General features: G+C 35.7%; 1 protein-coding gene and 1 long non-coding RNA gene across 2 annotated transcripts in view; one reads left to right on the forward strand and one right to left on the reverse strand.

Annotated features, from left to right (window-relative positions):
- Cdk5alpha (Cdk5 activator-like protein) overlaps positions 1–7,434 on the reverse strand; it is a 170,886-nt gene extending 163,452 nt beyond the window's left edge. Inside the window, exon 1 of the mRNA XM_069849640.1 lies at positions 5,570–7,434. Coding sequence (XP_069705741.1) covers positions 5,570–6,397 — 828 coding nt within the window. The 5' untranslated portion in view covers positions 6,398–7,434. The remainder of the gene's footprint in view (positions 1–5,569) is intronic.
- LOC138716499 (uncharacterized) overlaps positions 1–22,002 on the forward strand; it is a 190,459-nt gene that overhangs the window by 27,902 nt on the left and 140,555 nt on the right. The gene's annotated exons all lie outside the window — the stretch shown is intronic.

Here is a 22,002-nt window from a genome sequence, read left to right on the forward strand (position 1 = left end):
TCCTCCTACCAATTTTATTAATATAATTGCAGTACATTCTTTTAATTATCATCATTACTGCTACAAAGTTTGATCTTCATAGGCAGTTAAATCCACAAAATAAATTTAAACAAATTATCATTGATCCAGTTTGCAGCTGATATTATATTCCTTTTACCTCAGCTGTACACCTGTAGGTTTATAGTGACTATTACACTTTTACTACATCATACTACTATTGACCAATAAAACGGTGCGAAAGAACGCAACCAATCATGGCTGCTTATCGCACAATTTTATCACTTCCCTAGGATTTGTTTATTTTTATCACTTCCCTAGTACTGTATTTGTTTGTTTTTATCACTTCCGTAGCATTTCTTTCTTTGTTCGCAAATATTTAAAACTGGAAATTCTTTACGGTACTATAAAACATGATTTGCGATCATCATTTGTTTCTCGCATAGATAGTAGACTGAAAATGGCGGCTCCGTTCAAAGTTTTGGTGAAGGTAACTTTAGTGAAGTAGAATTTTAGTAAGTCAATTAATATCTATCTAATTGTATTAGAGTACTTTATTTCTTCTAATCTTCATATCCTGTAATTTCTTCTGTTTTATCACCTCCCTACCATTTGTTTCTTTATTTGCAGACATTTCAAACTGCAAATTCTTTACGGTACTATAAAATACGCTTTGCGATCGTCATTTCTTTACCGCATAGGCAGTCAACTGAAAATATCAGCTCCATTCAAACATTTTGGTGAAGCTAACATTAGTGAAATAGAATTGTAGTAAGTCAATTAATATTTCATTGTATTAGAGTACTTTATTTCTTCTAATCGTGTAACAATAAATTAAATCCCACTCGAGTTTTGTTTTTACCTATATAAATCAAAACCTCTAGTGAGATTACTATTGATAAAATAATTTGGAATATCTTCACCACAATATTCTCTTTACTGTTGGCCTGTAACTTAAATAATATAGATATATTTAATTTAATAATCTGGTAATAATTCCGTTGTGATTGCCTCCATTTATGATGTAGATATTTCTAGCGTAGATCTATACACTAATTTCCTGAAGGTATAAAATCCTTCCAACTCCATATGGCTTCATGTTTTGTCGGTCTTCAACATTATAATCCACAAAACAGTGTTATTGCAGCCGTTCTTTATTAAATATCATAAGATTAATTCTGTGGTGTTCGGGTAAAGGGGTATAAGTAATTTTTTTGTCCAGGTGTAATTTTGTTCCCCAGATGAACACACAAGTTAAATTATAAAAGTGGGTGTGCAAAAATCAAAGAATACAAGCAGTTGATGTATTTTATTTGTGTAGAAAGTTATTTGTAATAAGGGTTCCAAGTTTAATTTTCAATTATCTGCGAACTCATTTTTATGACTTATCTCCCTTTACCCAAACACCACAGAATTTTTCTTGCTTTTTCATGATTTTTTTTTCTTACGCTATGTGGCATTTGCAAGCTAATAAGTTTTATGTCAAACGTATTAAAATTATAGGCCTATAAGATCTGAGAAAATAAAACTAGTTCAATTATTACATTATTTAAAGGTACAGTGTATAATATAGGAAATATTGGAGAATGCTGGATATGCAGTGAAAGACCTGTCCTCGGGCAGGAAACTATGAAGGAATAAATATTACAATAAAATATCTGCGAAATAAATCAGTTTATTAGTAATCATAATATACTTAAGTTTTAGATCTCGGTATTCAGTACGAAATATAATGCATGTTGTATTAACAAGAAATAGAAGAAAAATTGTATAGTAGTGAGTGAAAACATAAATCTTTATAGCAATGACATAAATGTCTTGTTATTTAATAAAATTTGAAAGCGGTAAGCAATGCAATGTTCGTTTAGTCCTGTGTGTGCTATTTGGAAAGTTCCAAAATACAAGTCGATAACTGTGTGTAGTATTGCACGTTTGAAGAAACTGGATCCATTTATGTGTCACACGTTGATGATCTTAGGTATGTGCATGAAGCACAAGCTGCTACTGATGATATCAGCATAAGTCTGTGATTATTGTCAGAAAAGACAACAATACCAAATACAGCGCTTTATATTATCTTTCGCGATTATAGTGGGCCAAATACTTGTTCTCCAAATTCACCGGACGCTATTCCACCTGATGTCTTGTTTGGGATTTTGTGAAGGACATTGGATAATATGCACTAAGACTTTGAGGCATTGTTGATGTCAGAGCTATGATGCTGACAGATTTAGTAGAAATTACGTTTAAAATATTAAATCGCACATAAAAGAAATTATTAGCTTCGTTATACTTCGCGTCGTGTACGCAAATATAGTTACTTCCATCTTTATGAGATATAATTGCAAAATATCGAAAAAAGAATAACTATTTTTTATTTTACAATTCATTAATTTTATTCATGTAAAATTCATTAAAACTATAACACTAAATATAATCACAAATTTAAATACCTGCCACGAATCGCTGGCCACAGCGTTAGCTATGAAATAGGAAAAAAGTGGTACAACTTTTTGTGGTGAACAGACATCTCTAATTCTGTGCTAACGAGGCGTATCTGAACGGTCGCTGACATTTCAAAATGTCAGTCGCCTGCGCTGTGTCACGTTCATTCTATACTGCAGTACGAAAAGAGATTAATAACTTAAAAAAAAAGAGCATTGCAGGTTCAATTCCATTTGACCGGCAAACAAAATGACACTTAAATATCATCCATCAAATAGTTAAAGACTCCAGAACAATGTATCATAACTATTTGGGAAGTTATTGATGGTATTCGCTAAAAAACCGTAGAAAGTCTTTAATGCCAGACATAACTATCTTACGAAAAAATGGAACAATTTTCGTATTGCATACCTTCCAACTAATCCCACTGTATCACACCTGAAGACTAAGATCTGGACGTATATTTCGGGTATTTCTGCAGGTACTTGCTTAGTGGAACGTTCGCCGTAAGATTTCATAGAGTTTGTCCCATGGAAAGATCTACAATATATGATGTTTCTCTTACTTTTTGCACTGGTGTCGAAGATTATTTCTGCAATGCTTGGGAAAAGTGGCATAAGTCAATTTCCACAAACATTTTTTTATTAATTTATTGACAACTTACGGAACATCTGCTCGCTTGGGAAAAGAGACATAAGTATTTCTCCCAATACAATAATTTCTTCTCCTGTAAAATTAACATTTTTGACTTGTACCCCTTTTCACGAGCACTACAGATTTATAATTCGGAAGAAAAAATGAGATAATTTTTAAGAAATTGGGAATATGAGAAACATTCCGTGACACCATTATTGTTAATTACAAAATCTACTTGCATTTGATAAGATTTGAACTTGGATTTCCGGCGATGTTTCCGCGCTACAACTAAGTTCATTTTGATTGAAAACGTGACAATTATTGTTTGTTCAAGTCTTCAAATGACCGTCATTTATTCAACATGTGTGTGTGTGACTCCAAGCTAAAATCTGTTGCGCTAGAAATAAGTTTTGAAAATACGAGAAAATAAAGCTAAATGTCAATGTTGTGTAGATTAGGAGAATTAGAATTCCTCCTCTGTATTCATATTACAAAATATAGTGTTTGAGATTTATATTTAAAGTTCATATTTCTATATTGTTCAACATCGATTTAACCTAAAATACAATTACCGCTACTAAAATTTGAACAGTTACAAAGCTTACTGAAGGATATATGTCAGAACTTACTACGGATGCTAATAATACGTCCAGCTACTGCGGAGGTCATGACCAAAGTCCAAGAATCCGTAGTAATCTACAGTTGGCGACATATTTTTAAAGATAATCTTGATTGGTGGACGGAAGTAAACTCTTTTAAGTAGGCGTTATTAATTTTTGTGTTTCTTTTCATCATTTCAATTTATTGGCGTGTTGAATTTGTATCGCCTCTTATAATATTCACTTGAAAAAATAGCTCGCGTATTTCACTATTTTATGTCGTAGAGATAGACAAATAAGTTAAAATTTTAACGATGAAGTGTTTTTTTTCAAAACCCTGTGTTCTTTCAATAACAAAATAACTAAAAACATCTCCGTTCAGCTGCAGAACATTGTATGCAGGCAATAAACCGAACCAATTTGTGTAATCCATACATAAAACATATATGTATGTAATCCATATACTATGCGCACACATATCTGTACAAATAAAAGTCCTTTAGCAATTTTATATTCTACAATTAAATTTTATCTCGGAGTTATTACATTAAAACCCTTCATGAGAATCTTTGGAACCCTAATTTAACTAAGATTAAACTACATCTCAGACATTTGGCCATCAATATAACTGGTATGAAATAAAAACAAACAGTCATGATTCGGTGTTTGCGAAGAAATCTGTAAATGACACGACAGAACAGTAAGAAACGAAAATGCGTGACAATACATTGTCACTTTTCAGTTACTAGAAAAGGTCAAATGTTTTTAATCCAGAGTATGTTGAGCGCATGGAAAATGACAAAAAAGAACTACTGTATTGTAGTAGTCTCCAACATGATGAACGAAACGTGAAAAGTAAGGTTTTAAATAGAGGAGACACACTTTTAACATACGTAATCGACGACACCAATTTTGAACAAGAGGGTTCTGATTGTAGATGTTAAACAGGGCTGAAGATGAGAAAATGTTGAAAAAATGAACATAGAACAAGATATTTAAAACAACTTTACAATTTTGGACAAATTGTTTTTGTGTTAAATGTTTTAAGAAATCTGAAAACTTTTAATAGTTTGTACGTAGACTATCATTTATTAAGCCCAACCAGCAATGAGAAGAATCCATTCCTCAATCACATGACAAAATAGGGGACCACTTTGAAAATCTATAATAACTGAAGAAATAAAGGTGGTTGCAAAGAAATGAAGACACATAACATAGTAGGAAAGAAATAAAAAGGAAGAAGAAAGATTTTAATTTTTTAAATTTAAATTTTAGATTTCATTGAAATTAAAATAGTACAAATACAAATATATGGTATATAAATTTTATTATAGCGCAAAAGCACAACAAAATAGTAAAAAAATTAAAGAAAGAAAATACATATTCCTTTCTGTTAAGGTTCAAAATCATACTTTAACTATAGCCCTATTCGGAATTTCTTACATATTACAATTGTTATAAGCTTATTAATAAAATTATAACTGCGCCACACCCGAAAAATCAAGATCAAAAAGGAACGAAAGGACAAGAGAAAGTAAACGTGTAAGAGAATAAATGAAGTACAAAAATATTTAAGAAAGATTGATCCTCTATTTTTTGAGGCAGTATGTAATGTAATGTAATGTATGTAGGTTTATAATGTATGTAGGCTATGTAGTAGGAACCGACATGGTATGTTTAGAAACATATATTTGAAAAACGTTCATTCTCCTCACATTTGACTTAAAAGAAACAAGAACATGTTATTAGCCAGATGTTCATACTTTGTTCGTGACGTATTGTGATTTCATGCAAATAATTTGAGACAATATGACGATATTTCAGGAAATTTCACTTGCAAATGGAGCACTTCTATAATAGGCTATATGGTAATACTGCATAAAGCTACTAACCTGCCAGCCCTGCAGCAGAAGGCTGCGGTCCACGGTTCGCAGCCACATGACGGCGTCGCCTGCCTGGAAGTCCTTGAGGCGGTAGCACTTTGCGTGCAGATAGATGCCCAGGCACTTGAGCAGTTCCGACGTGGAGGCCTGGATCACCGTCTTCTTCGGACCCGCTGTGGCTTGCGGGCCCTGACTCACGTTCCCCAGGTTCGGAAGCAGTACGGCTTTGGGCGCCAGCTTGTCGCAGAGCTGGTTGTTGTTATTATTGGTGTTGTTGGCACGCACCAGATCTCCAGCTCCCGCCAACACCGCCGTTGGCGGCGCGGTCGTGGTAGCCGTTGAGGCGGATGTGGTTGTCTTTGGATAGTAGCATGAGATGGCTGCCGCCTTCTGGATGTTCTTGTTCTTGTCCACCACCAGAGGATGGATGTTGTCCACAAGCGGCTGCCGGAAGGCCGACAGATTCTTGTTCTTGTTGTCCAGTTTCTTCTTGTTGTTGTTGGCTGTCGAAAACCGCTTCCAGCTGAGAGCATTAATAAACAGTGAGTGCTTTTTGAAGTTCTTCTCCAGAGCATTCTTCTCCGAGATGATCCTCGCGTTTTCATTGTTGTTGTTGATGTTGTTGTGGTTGTGGTGGTTGTTGGAGTTTGTGTTGGTGTTGTTGGCGACGCCCCCTGTGCCCACGACGACTGTTGCAGCCGTGACACCTTTATTTTCACGGTTTTTCGCATTGTTGAGCTGCTCATAACTGAAGTTATTGAGGGTGAACTCGCCCCCGCTGTTGCTGCTATAGACGGGGCGCCTCTCCCGAGGGCTGAAGCTCAGAACGGTGCCCATATTGCTACAGCTCACCACCACCTGCCACAGCACCTTCAGTAGCACCAGGGTGAAGCCTGCAGCGGCCGCCGCCCCATCGGAGGCGGGAGCACCCCTTCACGGCACTTTCACTTTCTCTTGTATAGTTCTACGGTCCGCCTCAAGGCGGTGCTGCTCGCTGTTTAAATATGGCGGCCCCAAGGGTTCACCTTTGTTATATATTTATGCAATCCTATAGGACACAAATATGGCGGCCAAACAAATAAATATCCGCTCTTCTCTCATACAGTGAATTATTTGTGTTTTATTTTGCACTACTTGAATATCATTCAGTATTGTGTATCGTCTTCTGTAAAGTATGGCAGAACAATCTCAAGTTTCTCTGTAAATTACAAAACAGTATGTACGGCTCATCACATTAAAACTAGATTTCTAATTTATTCACTGGGATTAATGTCACAGTTTGTAGCAAACGACTCGGTGTGCGTTCACTTGTTATTCAAGTGGTAGTATGTAAATTGTTTCGCTCTTCCTGCCTCTAGACTCTGGACCCTCTCTTCGAACACGGTTGTATCACAGTTCAGTTCATTCACAACTTTCTACTCAGTCCGATAATTCTCTCTCCATTACCTAATTCACTTTATTTTCCACACGATACCCGAATCAATATGGCGGTCAAACCGATCGATGGGATGTCTGGGGGGCGAGAAAGGAGCTCCGCAATTCTTGGAGTTTACCTTGCACCCCAAAAATCAATAGAAGACAGTTCCACTTTAATTCCACCCTAAACAATTTACGTCACCTAAAAACAAAGCAATTATCTAAAATGTACGCTCATATACAACAACGGAGAAACATCACTCGAGCAAGTCGTGAACTCACGACCACTTGCGTCGTCATGGAGTCGAACTCTATAACTGGACGGGAGATGTCTTGCTGGCTGCACACTGATGGGGTCACTTTGCACCCCTAGATAACAATACTGTTCCTGTAACTGACTCGGACACAAGTGCAGACCCCAAAAACCCAGCCCCACACACAGCTAGTGCCCCCCTCCTTCGCGCGCGTCGCCCCTAGCAACGGCTGTCACATGACGGTGGTCGATAGTCTACACCAAGTCACGTGATTTCTTCATTGCGCCTGGAAGGGTAGACTAGAGATCGTGGGGAACAAACTACCCTGTCCCACCCCCCCCCCCCCTGCATATCGCTCCGTTCGATAAGTTTCCGCGGGGAAGGGGTAGAGGATGGATGTGTATTTCCTTTTCGCTTCGCAAGTTTTTGGCAGACGCTGAGAAATGTTGTACTTATCTGGCTTCTGGGGCAGAAGGCGCAGGAGAGGGGCCGGCTTCCGGGCCGCTGGACCAAATTGTGGTCAGCCGACCTCTGCGACAAGTTGACGTCACCTGTCGCGCCCTCTTCACTACCCGTCCGTCTCATTTCTTTCAATCAAGATAAGAACTCAGATCAGTGCCGTCTCTTTGTAGCAATCAGAGCACCAGCGTAGTGTTTTAATTTCTGTATATAGCAGCTGGAGCGTGACACAAGGCTATACATTTTAAATAGTGTCAAAACAATATTCATAACAAAACAAATAGCAGTTACTACTCTATGTTTATTATTATTATTATTATTATTATTATTATTATTATTATTATTATTATTATTATTATTATTGAATTTTGTATTCCCAAGAAACTAGTTCGGTTAATTAAAATGTGTCTCCGTGGAACTTACAGCAGAGTCCGTACAGGCCAGTTTCTATCTGATGCTTTTCCAATTCACTGTGGGCTAAAGCAAGAAGATGCGCTATCACCTATACTTTTTAACTTTGCTCTAGAATATGCCATTAGGAAAGTTCGGGATAAACGACAGGGTTTGGGATTGAACGGATTACATCAGCTGCTTGTCTATGTGGAATGACGTGAATATGTTAGGAGAAAATCCGCAAACGATTAGGGAAAACACGGAAATTTTACTTGAAGCCAGTAAAGTGATAGGTTTGGAAGTAAATTCCGAAAAGACAAAGTATATGATTATGTCTCGTGACCATAATATTGAACGAAATGGAAACATAAAAATTGGAGATTTATCCTTCGAAGAGGTGAAAAAATTAAAATATCTTGGAGCAACAGTAACAAATATAAATGACACTCGGGAGGAAATTAAACGCAGAATAAATATGGGAAATGCCTGTTATTATTCGGTTGAGAAGCTTTTGTCATCTAATCTGCTGTTAAAAAAATCTGAAAGTTAGAATTTATAAAACAGTTATATTACCGGTTGTTCTGTATGGCTGTGAACCTTGGACTCTCACTTTGAGAGAGGAACAGAGATTGAGGGTTTTTGAGAATAAGGTTCTTAGGAAAATATTTGGGGCTAAAAGGGATGAAATTACAGGAGAATGGAGAAAGTTACACAACGCAGAGCTGCACGAATTGTATCCTTCACCTGACATAATTAGGAACATTAAATCCAGACGTTTGAGATGGGTAGGGCATGTAGCACGTATGGGCGAATCCAGAAATGCATATAGCGTGTTAGTTGGGAGGCCAGAGGGGAAAAGACTTTCAGGGAGGCCGAGACGTAGATGGGAAGATAATATTAAAATGGATTTGAGGGAGGTGGGATATGATGATAGAGATTGGATTAATCTTGCACAGGATAGGTATCGATGGCGGGCTTATGTGAGGGCGGCAATGAACCTCCGGGTTCCTTAAAAGCCATTCATCCGGTGCCCGGATTAGTTTATTTATTTCTTTTTTTCTTTTCTTAGTGTTGAGGTTTAACTTCCACAAACAATAAAGAAACGGCCATAACTTTATAAAACTTCAATAGGGAGTGGTCCAAAAAATGTATACACTGTTTAATTGCCAATAACTTTAAAATTAATTGACGGAAAGTTTCATTTTCGGTGAAAGTGTAGCTCAATATTCAAGGTAATGAAATCAGGAATTTTGGGACTTGTAATAAGTAGTAAAATCTGGTTTCCTAAGTCAGCTATAACTATGCATACATACATACTTACTTACTTACTTACTTACTTATTTACTTACAGTACAGTGCATACGTATATGCGAAACTTACTTAAAAAAATGGCAGATGCAAAATTCATACATAGAGAGAAAAAAAGTCAAGAACTTTAACTTTATTGTAAGCTGGGAACTATTACGTGAAAAATTATCTAAAATAGTGATCCTCCTCACAACATAAAGATTTTTTTTGGTCCTACAGAATATATTATCTGTTATGGTAACAATGGTTATTAGAGGAGAAAAATTCACTCGAACCTGGGTCCTTGGTTCTACTTAGGCTACCAAGCTCTCTAACCACTGAGCTACGCCGAAGTTTAATCCACAGCACCGGATCGAATCCCTCTCCTCCAATGTTTTTTCCTTTGTGGCCTGACTCCAAGTTCGACATATATGTTGACATAGTCTATATTAAGTCAACTGCCATTATACAAGGAGCGCACTCAATTGAGTGACTTGGTGGTCGGGATTCCACAGTAATATGCACTGTTGGGCGAAGAATCTACGTAAAAATTAATTTTTTGATCCTACAGAATATATCTGTTATATGGTAAACATGGTTATTAGAAGATAAAAATTCGCTCCGACGCCGGGGATCGAACTCGAGTTCTTGGTTCTACGTACTAAGTGCTCTAACCATTGAGCTATGCCGAAGCTCAATCTCCTCTAATAACTATTGTTACCATAACAGATATATTCTGTAGGACCAAAAAAATTAATCTTTACGTAGATTCTTCGCCCAACAGTGCATATTACTGTGGCATCTCGGCCACCAAGTCACTGAATTGAGTGCGCTCCTTGTATAATGGCCGTTGACTTAATATATTATGTTAATATAGTCTATATGTCGAACTTCGAGTCAGTCCACAAAGGGAAAAACATTGGAGGAGAGGGATTCGATCCGGCGCTGTGGATTGAACTTCGGCGTAGCTCAGTGGTTAGAGCGCTCAGTACGTAGAATCAAGGACCGGGGTTCGATACCCGGCACCGGAGCGAATTTTTCTCCTCTAATAGCTTATTATAACAGTTATGAAATGGTCTTGTGCGAAATTTTAATGAGATAGTAAACACTATTCAGTAGTTCGTGTTATTCGTGGTACGTTCAATATATTCGTACTTGTATTCGAAAAGATGGCAGATAGAAGGAGATGTATTTTATGTACATCTTCAGAATTTATTGCGAATATAAAAAAGTCTTGGTGTCCGCACTATTCAGACGAAAAGGAGTCAGAAATGCAGAGCACACGTGTTTTCTTTATATCGACAACACAAAGAGGCGATGTGATCAGAATCACACTGGCCGTATTTTACCCCCACAGAAACCGGTACTCTCTCCTATAAAATATGTGAGTGGACTCCGGAGCCGTTATAGAAGTTGAGACGAAAAATCCCAACTAAAACCCGTGTATAGTATACTGTTCTCCAACCAGGAGATTAACCGTGAAGGGAATGTGCTTACTATTGCGTCATCTATTGGAGCGAAGTAGATATATAATATTACCGTTATAACATCAGTTTAAAAAACATTCGCTCTCCAGCATATGTATGGAGGGATTAAAAGACCAGGAAATTAACCGTGATCTAATTTTGTAACTAGGGTAATATACATATGTGTGTACCAGTGTTATCGTTTGTGCTTTGAGAGTTAGCCAATGGAGATGCGTGTATCCACGTGTGTGACCTTATGACATCAACATTCATTCACAGCATCACCCCGCTGCGTCTCATTCCTCTGAGACTTTCTTCTGGTTGGAGAACAGTAGGTCTTTACAGGCGATGAAAATACTTGATCAAGTATAGTATAATATTTACACGTAGATCATGAAATATCATTCTTTATAAACATGATAAACTTACAACATATTTATTTTTGATTATTGCGATTCCTCGTTGATAAAGTAACCCATAACCTAGGTGAGAGAGTGCAGCGTGCTCATAATATGTGTATAAGATTCATCTGCAATGCACGCAAATTTAATCATGTAGCACCATCCCTCGAGCTCTATTATGGGTTCGCCTGAAGGAAAGAAAAATCATGAATTCACTGACATTGCTATTTAAACTCTCGCATATCTCTACTCCTACCTACTAGCAGCACGTTTTTAGTTTCTCACAACAGTACGGAATTAGAATCAAGCATATATTCCCTCATCACAGAACGTCAATATACTGTACTCATCCTCCTATGCAGTATCATTACCTCGTCTTTGGAATCCTCTACCCAGTGACATAAGGGGATTCCGGACACTATCGAAATTCAAGAGTAAGTTAGAAAGGCACTTTTTATCCAACGAAATGTATTATTAATAAGTTACTAGATGTGTGGATTACAGCCTTTGTATAATAATTTATTATTGTATTTCTTGTTTACGCCCGTGTGACGTGGGTCGTATAAATGTACCTAAAAGGGAGAGGTTAAATTAAAGTAAAGAAAGAAAGAAAATTTCTTGTGTACATTAATTATTAATTGCCCTTCCTCGTTTAGTTATTTAGATTAATAATGTTAATATACGTAGATTTTAAGCTTTATTTAATAGTACACTAATTTAAAATGTTTAAAAATGTTTTCGCATGATATTTTTTGATTTGTGTTACTGTCATTGTAAACGTTTTTGTTTTGTTTTGTTTTGAAGAACGTTATTACTTTGTTTCTTCGCTGTACACACATTTCTGGTGTCGTGGAAGAGAAGACCTGATGGCCTTAACACCACCAGAATAAATTATTATTATTATTATTATTATTATTATTATTATTATTATTATTATTATTATTATTGTAATTGTTATTATTATTGTTATTATTATTACTTAGGCTGATCAGATTTTTTATGGTCCAGCAGGGGACATCGGTAATTTAAAGAAAAACCGCAAACGCTTATCTAGTCACTCTCAGTTGAAATGTTGCACAAATTACATGTAACAGTACACACAGTGATAGAACTTCGCGTACTAAATTTGTAGAGTATCTTAACTTTTTAATTAAATGCATAAACATACGTAACTCCTATACATAATTATAGTCACTAAGAATTCAGTTTCAGTACTCACGCATGCATGGAAGTTTTTCACATAATACTGTACACACTGAACTCTAACACACATTTTACAAGTACTTGTCTGAAGAATGTATCTTTTTAAGGATCTGTTCATTCCCATACAGCTTCACACTAAGTTTTTCACATGAGAAAAAAAGTTTGTTTTCACTTGTAACAAAGCCTTAACTGTTTCAATTTTTATTCTTGACTCTTCATCAGTCCAGGTTGAGTTCATTGTGTAGAAAAATAGTCTTTCAAATGATGACTTACTGACTGAAAGATACATGATTAGGCAAATGACATTATTTTGAGAATATTTTTACATGAAATGGAATTTTTTTGAAATGTTGAAAAACATCAGACCACTTTTCACCTGTTGATTTGTCACAAAACTCGTAATTTTGTTAACTATTTAAAAATGGACACTGCGGAAGTTCTAACACTTTCTCGCAAGTGAATGAAGACAATGACGCTGTATTCTTCTCAAAGAGTGCAGAATATCTCATACTGTGCTCATTAGTTCTTCTGTTTCGTACTGAGAACCGTTCAGAAATGTGCATGAATCGCAGCAGTTTCATCACGATACTTAACCCTTAAATTTACAAAGTATCCTATAGAATTTTTTTTAAATAACACTTATGCCACATTTACAATCTGTCTACAATAGACAATAAGTAAGTATTAGAAAGGAATATGACATGAGTGGAGATGTTATCCCATGATAACACTCCAAAAGAAAAATAACAATACTTTAAATAGTTGTAGTAAAAATGAATGGAAGGTCAAGAGCATTGGTCATTTTAAGTCTTCTTATTGTTTGACTATTATCCAGCAAATTTAATGCATGATGATTCGGATGTTGATTTAATCGGTGCAGGTATATTTTGCTGAACTTAGAGATCTCTTCCTTTACAGTTGAAATGTTTAGATCATGATGAATGACATCATTACGTACATACCATGGTGCAGTGACAATGGAACGTAAAGTTTTGGACTGATACCTCTGCAGTATTTCAATGTTTGAGATGCTAATAGTTCCCCACAGTTGGATGCCGTATGTCCAGATTGGTTTTAGTACGACTTTATAAACAAGAAGTTTATTTTCTAATGACAGTTTTAATTTAGGTCCCAGTAACCAATAGATTTTTTATGTTTTAAAATTTAATTTTTTACGTTTAGTTTCAATATATTTTCGCCATGTTAAGCGGCGATCTAAGTGCATACCTAAATATTTAACATCGTCTGCTTCAGGAAGTTCTTTGTTGTACAGTGTTACAGGAGGACAGTTTTTAGTTCTGGTTTCGAAAGTAACATGAACTGATTTGTTTTCACTCGCTTGTATTCTCCATTTAATTGGCCAGTCTTCTGTTTATTTCAATTCATTCTGCAGGTTTTCAGATGCTGTTGATGGATCTTCATGTGAAGCAAGAATAGCAGTGTCATCAGCGAAAGTAGCCACCAATACTTCATTAGAAATTGGAAAATCAGCTGTATAAATTGTATATAGTATAGGGACTAAGACTGAACCTTGAGGTACACCTGACTTTATATCATACAATGAGGAGAAATATTCTCCGAACTTTACTTGAAAAATTCTCGATGTTAAGTACGAGTGAAGTAATAGATAATAGGGTTGCGGAAGTATGGCTTTCAGTTTGTAAAGTAGACCAAGATGCCAGACTTTATCGAAGGCTTGTTGAATATCTAAAAATACAGCAGAACAATATTTGTTTCTTTCTATGGCATCTTCAATTTTATTGACGACTTTTTGAATTTGTTCTATTGTAAAGTGTTCTCTTCGGAATCCGAATTGATGGTCAGGTATAATATTGCTGTCAGTAAGAATTGGAGACAATCTCTTTAAAAAGAGCTTCTCAAATAATTTAGATAGCATTGGTAACAAATTAATTGGACGATATGAAGTCACTTCATTTGGTGGTTTCCCTGGTTTTGGAATCAAGATAATTTGAGAAACTTTTCACTGTACTGGATAATAAGAAGTTCTAAGAATTCCATTAAAAAGAGTTGTAATAAACACAATTGCTTTTCTGGGATGCTCCAAAAGAATTTTAGCAGTTATCAAGTCGTAGCCAGGGCACTTCTTTGGATGTAGTTCTGTTTCTATTGCTTTCTTGACATCGTTTGGAGAAAAACTCTGAATTGGTAAACACATCTGAAGTGGGACACTGAGAAATTCGTTAATTTCATTATCAATTTACTGTAGATGCTGGATTTGGAGTGAAACCATTTGCTAAATGATTTGCCAATCACCATTGCTTTTTCTAATTGGAGGTATCGCTCTCTGAGGACGTTTCAGTTTCTTTGTTATTTTCCACAAGGAAGAGTCATCTCTATTTGTAACACTAAGATTTACAAGATAATCGTTGAAGGTTTCATTCTTTAATTTAAAGAGATGTTGTTTTAATTCTTTGATGCTTTTATTTAGTTTGGTTTTGTCTTCAGGTCGTCTATGATTTTGCCAAATTGCTCGTAGCTTTCTTTTTTCTGAAATTTTCTTCTTTATTTCTTCTGGATAATTGATGCAAGTTTCTTCTTTGGGGCTCAGAACTGGAGTAGATCTCCAAACAGCTTGTTGAATTAATTCTGTTAAATATTCAGTGGCAATATCAATGTCTGTGTCTGATTTGAAGGGAAGGTTAAGGGTGATATTATTTTCTATCCAACTTCTGAAAGAGTTCCAGTCTTTGTTTGTTGTAAAGCGAAGGGGAGTGTATTTTATTAATTACTGTTACACTTATTGTGGCTATAATTGGAGTGTGATCAGAACAAATATCAAAACAAGATTCGACATCAATATAATTGTTCCCTATTCCATTGACAATAAAGAAATCCAATAAATCGGGTATTTTGTTTGAATTTGTTGGCCAATATGTAGGTTGGCCTGTAGAAAGAGTTTCAAATATTTTATTTGTTAGACATTGTTGTAATTCCCTTCCCCTTGGAGTTATCAATCTTGAGCCCCACATTGGATGCTTTGCATTGTAGTCACCACCTACAATAAATTTGTGACCCAAATTTTGGAAAAAATCATCGAAACGTTCGCTAGTGATTTTATACTTAGGAGGTCAGTATACTGCTGAAACAGCTAGTGGTTCGCTCTTGTCTTCTACTATGACAGTAGTTGCTTGAATATCCCGATCTTCAAATTTACACGATTCGTATTGACGTAAATTTGATTTAACTATTACTGCTGTTCCTCCATGTGATTTTCCATCTGGGTGTTTTGTATCATATATTGTATATTTTGGAATAGTGAAATAATTTTTATCTGTGAAGTGGGTTTCAGATATAAGTAATACGTCCAGTTTATGTATATTTAAAAAGAACTCAACCTCCTGGCGTCGATTAGCCAGGCCATTGGCGTTCCTCAATCCAATACGAAGAGACTGAGCCATTATGCTAATTTTGAAATGACTGTGGTTAGTAAGTTTATTAGCGTCATAGTTTGTTCGGCTTGTTTTTGTATTATAGCTTCCAATCTATTGAAGGATAGCAAAATGGTTTTCATATTTGCAGTATCCGACTGAGTAGAACTGTTTACATCTATGCGTGTTTTTTTGCAGAATATCAGAATATAAAGGCCTGTCAGACATAATATTGGTTGTGCAGGAGGTGGTAGTGATGTTGATGATTGTGACAGTTTATAAGTATTGGTTACTTCATTTACCGGTTGATATCTGTTGGTGTACTGTTTAGTTTTATTTGGCATATTTTTACGGTACTGAATTTGTTGATACACGACACAGGCCTTGTAATTCGCAGGATGATCTCCGTCACATAGGACACAAGTTGCTGCGGTTTCTCTGGTTTTAGTGCATGTTGCAGTGTCGTGATCCCCACCACATTTAACACAACGAAAAGACCTTTCACAGTAAGATTTAGTGTAGCCATACAATTGGCATCTATGACACTGAACAATATTATTTTGTATTTGTGCGTGGGCTCTCAACTCTAATTCTGGCATTTAAGAGGAATTCCATATTGTAAATACTTTTGTTGTTTTCATGTGGTTGAGGATCGATAAAATGTAATGGCAAGGGATCTTTGCTAGCTCGATGTCTGATGTTGACGATATTTCTTACTTTATAGCCACATTCTTCAATTGCTGATTTTATATCGTCTATAGAAGTAGAAGGGTGTATATTCCTGATCACAATACAATAGGCACGGTCTTGTTTTAGTTGATAAGTATGAAATTCTGCATTATCTTTTGAAAGAAAAATTACTAGCTTCCTATAGCTGTCAATTGTTTTCGCCATAAGTTTAATTTCATTATTACGTAATGTTTTATATGTAATTTCATTTTTTGTATCAATACCATTCAGTGATAAATGCTGAATTAATTTGACAATGTTCGTGAGACCAGGAATAAACACTGGAGGGGGTTTAGGATCTTCTGACATTTGTGAATTCTTATTAACATTATCACTTACTCGTTCAGGTTCTGTGCCACAGTCAAGTTGCATTTCATTTACAGTGTCAGCAGCTAGCACTGCATATTGGTTCGAATCTTCTAAATGCTATCGTTTAACAGTAGTCTTCAAGAATTTGGGATACCCTTGTCTTGTTCTTTTATAAGTCTTCGTTATTTGCCAACCTTCATCGGAATCGGATTCATTGTCATCTAAAGCATTGATAGCTTGGGACTGCACATGTGCAGACTTACTAGTATGTGGCGTTAGGCCTAAATTAACATTAGTGGTCATGATGAATAATATTAATAACGATAATTCACTAATAAAATTATAATAAATAGCATGTAACACTAGAAATAATATAATATATAGCCTACTTGAAAGAGTTCAGTGTAATGGATTGCTAGGAACTTGTTTACTTGGCAACGCTTCAGGAAACAGTTCTTATAATTAATTTAAAACAAATCTTGAAATCCACTTCAATTAAGTAGTCGAACACGAAGAAAACATAATTATGAACTGAAATCACAATAAAATTAAAATAATAGGCCTACTCCCACAACTTGTAATTAAAGCAAATAATTTAACAGCTATTTGTTTGTAGACACACTAAGCTCACAGCCTTCTTGATCCTTATATCCTATAGAATACAACAGGTTAATAAGCTATATGCTATAATTTTAATAGGACAATAGAAAAAAAAATTGGTTGAAAATTAAAATTTCACAATACTACAATACTGTACAACATATAAAACATAGACATTGCGATAGTTTTCTTTACAGTCCGACAAGGTTTAATAAACTAGTGTGAGAAATGAAGTTTTGCCAATGTAAGGGTTTGTTTATTGAATTTAGGGCTAGACGAGGAAGTATTGTGATCCTTCTTATAAGTTATATTTCGGGAATATTGGCTAAGTGCTTCACAAATATATTCACTATTTTGTTTAAATATTATGTTCGTGTCCATGTACGAGTGTTAGGAAAGTGAATTTTAATTTTTGTGATACTGGATTATAATAATTGTGAAGACATCAAGTTTGTATCTATTTCATCGGTTGTTGATTGTGCCTGGTTACCATCCATTCTTTAGAAATAACTATATACTTATACACTATTGGAAAATTATTTATTATTACTGATATTATCTACTCATTCTACACAACTAATGTGTATGAAGTCATCATTCCAGACTTATTTGCTACAGTTAGTAGTTTGGATATGAATAATATATTAATAACTTTATAATTTTATGATTCCATGTCCTCTAATGAAAATATAAATGTAGTTGCTGCTGAATGCCCTGTGTGTAAGAAGATATGTAAATCTACTGCAGGTGTTAACATACATTTAGGAAAGGCACATCATGAATATCGAAGAAGTAAAATAGTTTAACATTATTCTTCAACCAGCTCCCAACTAAATTCTCCATCGACTTCCAGCCAACCTGATCAAAATAATACTACTATAAATACTCCTCTTATTCAAAACGTGCCAGTTACAAATCATCATTCGAATCCTAATTCTGTATCAGACCATAAATTTCTTGAATCTCCAGGAAACCGCATAATGAAGCCTTCGCAGAGAACTCGTCTGCTAATTCTGAAAACGATCGGCGATCAAATCCTATGTCTGAATGGGAAGAAATAATTATTAAAATAAAGTCCGAAGGGAACATTGAAGATTTTGAAATACTGTCACAGGATGTTTTTTACTTTATTGCAAATGAAATTTATGATCTGCCTGGACCGCAACATCCTGCAGTTAAATATTACAAAGCTCGCAAAGTAAGTAAGAGCATAAGTAAGCATAATTATAAATTATCGGCAAACCCAAATAGAAAATCCAAACAGCGAAGAACTCTGAATAAACAGAAGTATGAATATGAACTCACTCAATACAATTTTTACAATCAGAGGGTAAAGTAGCTCGACAAATTTTGAATAATTTAAATAAAAAGGAAATTTGTAAAATCCCTTTAAATATAATAACTGAACATTTTGAAAATGTATTTAGTACAGCAAATGACAACTCTCCTCTTCATGGTGATGTAAACAGTGAAAATGTACCAGAAGACATAATAGTGAGTGTAGATGATATTCATAAAGCTTTATACAAAATTAAAGCAGACACATCTCCAGGTCCGGATAAAGTAACTGTTCGTGTCTTAAGACATTTAAAAAACTGAGAGGTTTCTATCATTATTCGTGAATACTATTCTCCATTTTAACTGTGTTCCTAAATCACTGAGGTTCGCACGAACAATTTTAATACACAAAGGAGGAGATGTTAATGACGTCAAGCAGTGGAGACCTATTTCAATCTTTTCAGTAATTAGAAGAATTATTGAACGAGTTTTTTATTCAAAACTTCGTTCTTAAGTTATCCTAAATACTCAACAAAGAGGATTTGTAAACTTGCCAGGAACACACATTAATGCTTCTCTAGTTAATGGATGTCTTAAATCTGCTAAGTTGGAAAAGAATAATTGCTGCATTGTATTTTTGGACGTTTCGAAAGCTTTTGATTCGATTGGACATGAACACATCTTACGAGCTCTTAGGAAATCAAATATTCCAAAAAATGTATACTGCATAATTAAATCCTTATTAATAGAAAACACACTACAAATAGAAACTAATGTATTTAAAAGTAAACCAATCAGAATAAAGCGTGGTGTTCAGCAAGGTTCTCCATTGTCACCTACATTATTCAATTTGGCATTAGATTATGTACTAGAAAATCTGACGGATTATGACATCAGTAAGCAGTACGACTATGCTGTTAACACTGACCTGCCTTGCGTAAGTGCATTTGCATTTGCAGATGATTTGGCTTTAATCGGAAAAGGCGAGAGATCAGCGGTTGAACTTATCAATCTGGCAGAGAGTAAGCTAGCATAAATAGGCCTTGAAATTAATCCCCACAAAAGTAAACGTATTATAATTAAAAAAGGAAAACTGTCGCCAGGAGAACTTACATCATTACGTGGGTCTGTTATTCGAAGTCTGAAAAACAAGTTAGAAAGCATCAAATACCTGGGTGTTGGCTTTAATGACGAAATAAAGTTGGATAAAAAGAAAATTATAACTAATTTGTCACGTGACCTCAATAATCTCGTCCGATGCATATTGTTAAAACCAGACCAAAAAATGAAAATAATTAACGAATATATATGGCCAGGTCTTGTTTATCCCTTGCAGTGCGCTCCACTCAACCAACTTCCTAAAAGTTTTTTAAAAATATTGATAAAATTATCAGAAGTGTAATCAAGGAAATATTGTCCCTCCCAGATGACACTCCGAATGCCATGCTGTATGCATCGAAGAACGTAAGAGGTCTTGGAATTCTGAAAGCTGAATGGGAAGCCAGTATTCAACACTATAACATCTGTAGGCGACTGGAACACGTGAATGATGCACATCTACATCACATGAGAAATCTAGAAGAGGAGAAGAAAAGATCTCTCACGCGCCTGAAGATTGCTCCAAACAGCGTCACTCCTCAAACTAAAGGAAAACATCTCAGAGAAATTCTCAGAAAACAATCATTCCAGTCATGGTGCCAGCTCCCACATAAAGGCAAAGGTGTTTGTACATTTGAAGAATGCCCCAAAGCCAACTCCTGGATCTCCTCTAAAAAGTGTCTTTCGTCCTCGGAATACATCAATGCCATCAAGATGTCTTGCAACATCACCGCAGTGAGATCTGTCCCTGGCAGAACCTTCAGTACTACCCGTTGTCGCCATCCCGGCTGCAGCGAGACTGAAACACTTGGCCACGTACTGGGGTTCTGTAAGAGGGGAGAGCTACTGCGTAACAACAGACACCATCGTGTCCGTACAGCAATTGCCAACCTGCTAAGAAACAGAGGATAGGAAGTACATGAGGAGATTCATTGTGTGTCTGAAAATGATTCTCATAGAAGAGTCGATATAATTGCCATCAATAGAAGAACTCAGAAAGCGATTGTCTTAGACCCTACGATTTGCTTTGAACGAGACACAAATCAAGGACTGTAGATTAATGATGACAAGCGAGCTAAATATGTACCTTGTCTTCCATACCTCAGTGAAAAATATGGCATTTCGCTTTACAACTTGGATGTTGCAGGCTTACTACTTGGAGCGAGGTGTTGTTTACCAAAATTTACATGTAATATTCTTAAATCTTTTAAAATTCCCTTTTATGAGGTTCAGAAGATTGTAATGGAAATTCTGAAGGCCTCTCTTCAAATTTTACATTATCATCTATATATTAACACGTAAATTTTTGTTTTAATGTACAAATCTAATCCATATTTTGCCCGTTTCATTTCCCTTTATCTTTTATGTTTGTTAATTCCGGATCCCAGTGGTCAACCTCACTTGAGGACGGATGATTTTAAATCTTAGTAGTTTTAATAGACAACAACAAATTATTACTTAAGGGTTAAATATTTGTGTGAAAAGTGTCGTTGAAACAAAATCAACTTCCGGAGCCGAAATTAATTTCCGGGGACAAAAACGGGGACATTTGTTTCCCGAGGAGAGGAACTCAAAACCGGGGACTGTTCCCGAAAATCGGAGACGTCTGGTCAGCCTATTATAATTCAACGCTAGACTATATGCCAAATTGCACTTGCGAAAGTATTAATATCGTGTATACGAGCGTTTTCTTTCAATTGTTGTTTCCTAGCAGCAGATCTGTAAACGTCATCGTCTTATCTACTTATTAGTTTCATCAGTAGGAGATAAAATGTTGCATTGTGTGTTCAGATTGTTGACATTGGTGAGTGATGCTACTGATAAGTACAAAACAGAAGCGGGCACTCCCCTCATATCAAGTAAAATAACCGCTACAATACATGTTTGTTCTCTTTTACGCTGCTTTGGGTGATGACGCATAAATGCCGCTTTAGCACTAGGAGACTTCCAGTATTTTAAGCGAATGATTCATCGCGTTCTTTCTCTTGAAAAGGAGCAATGGTTTACTATTTTCTATTACAGTGGTTCTCAAAGTGTGGGTGGGTCATGTAATTTTTATTTTTATTTTAGTAGGTTATTTTACGACGCTTTATCAACATCTTAAGGGTCATGTGAATGACCGAGGGGGTTCGCGAGATAATTTACAAAAAAAAAAACACC

This window comes from Periplaneta americana, chromosome 16 (assembly GCF_040183065.1).
Source record: "Periplaneta americana isolate PAMFEO1 chromosome 16, P.americana_PAMFEO1_priV1, whole genome shotgun sequence".
Classification (NCBI taxonomy): Eukaryota; Metazoa; Arthropoda; class Insecta; order Blattodea; family Blattidae; genus Periplaneta; species Periplaneta americana.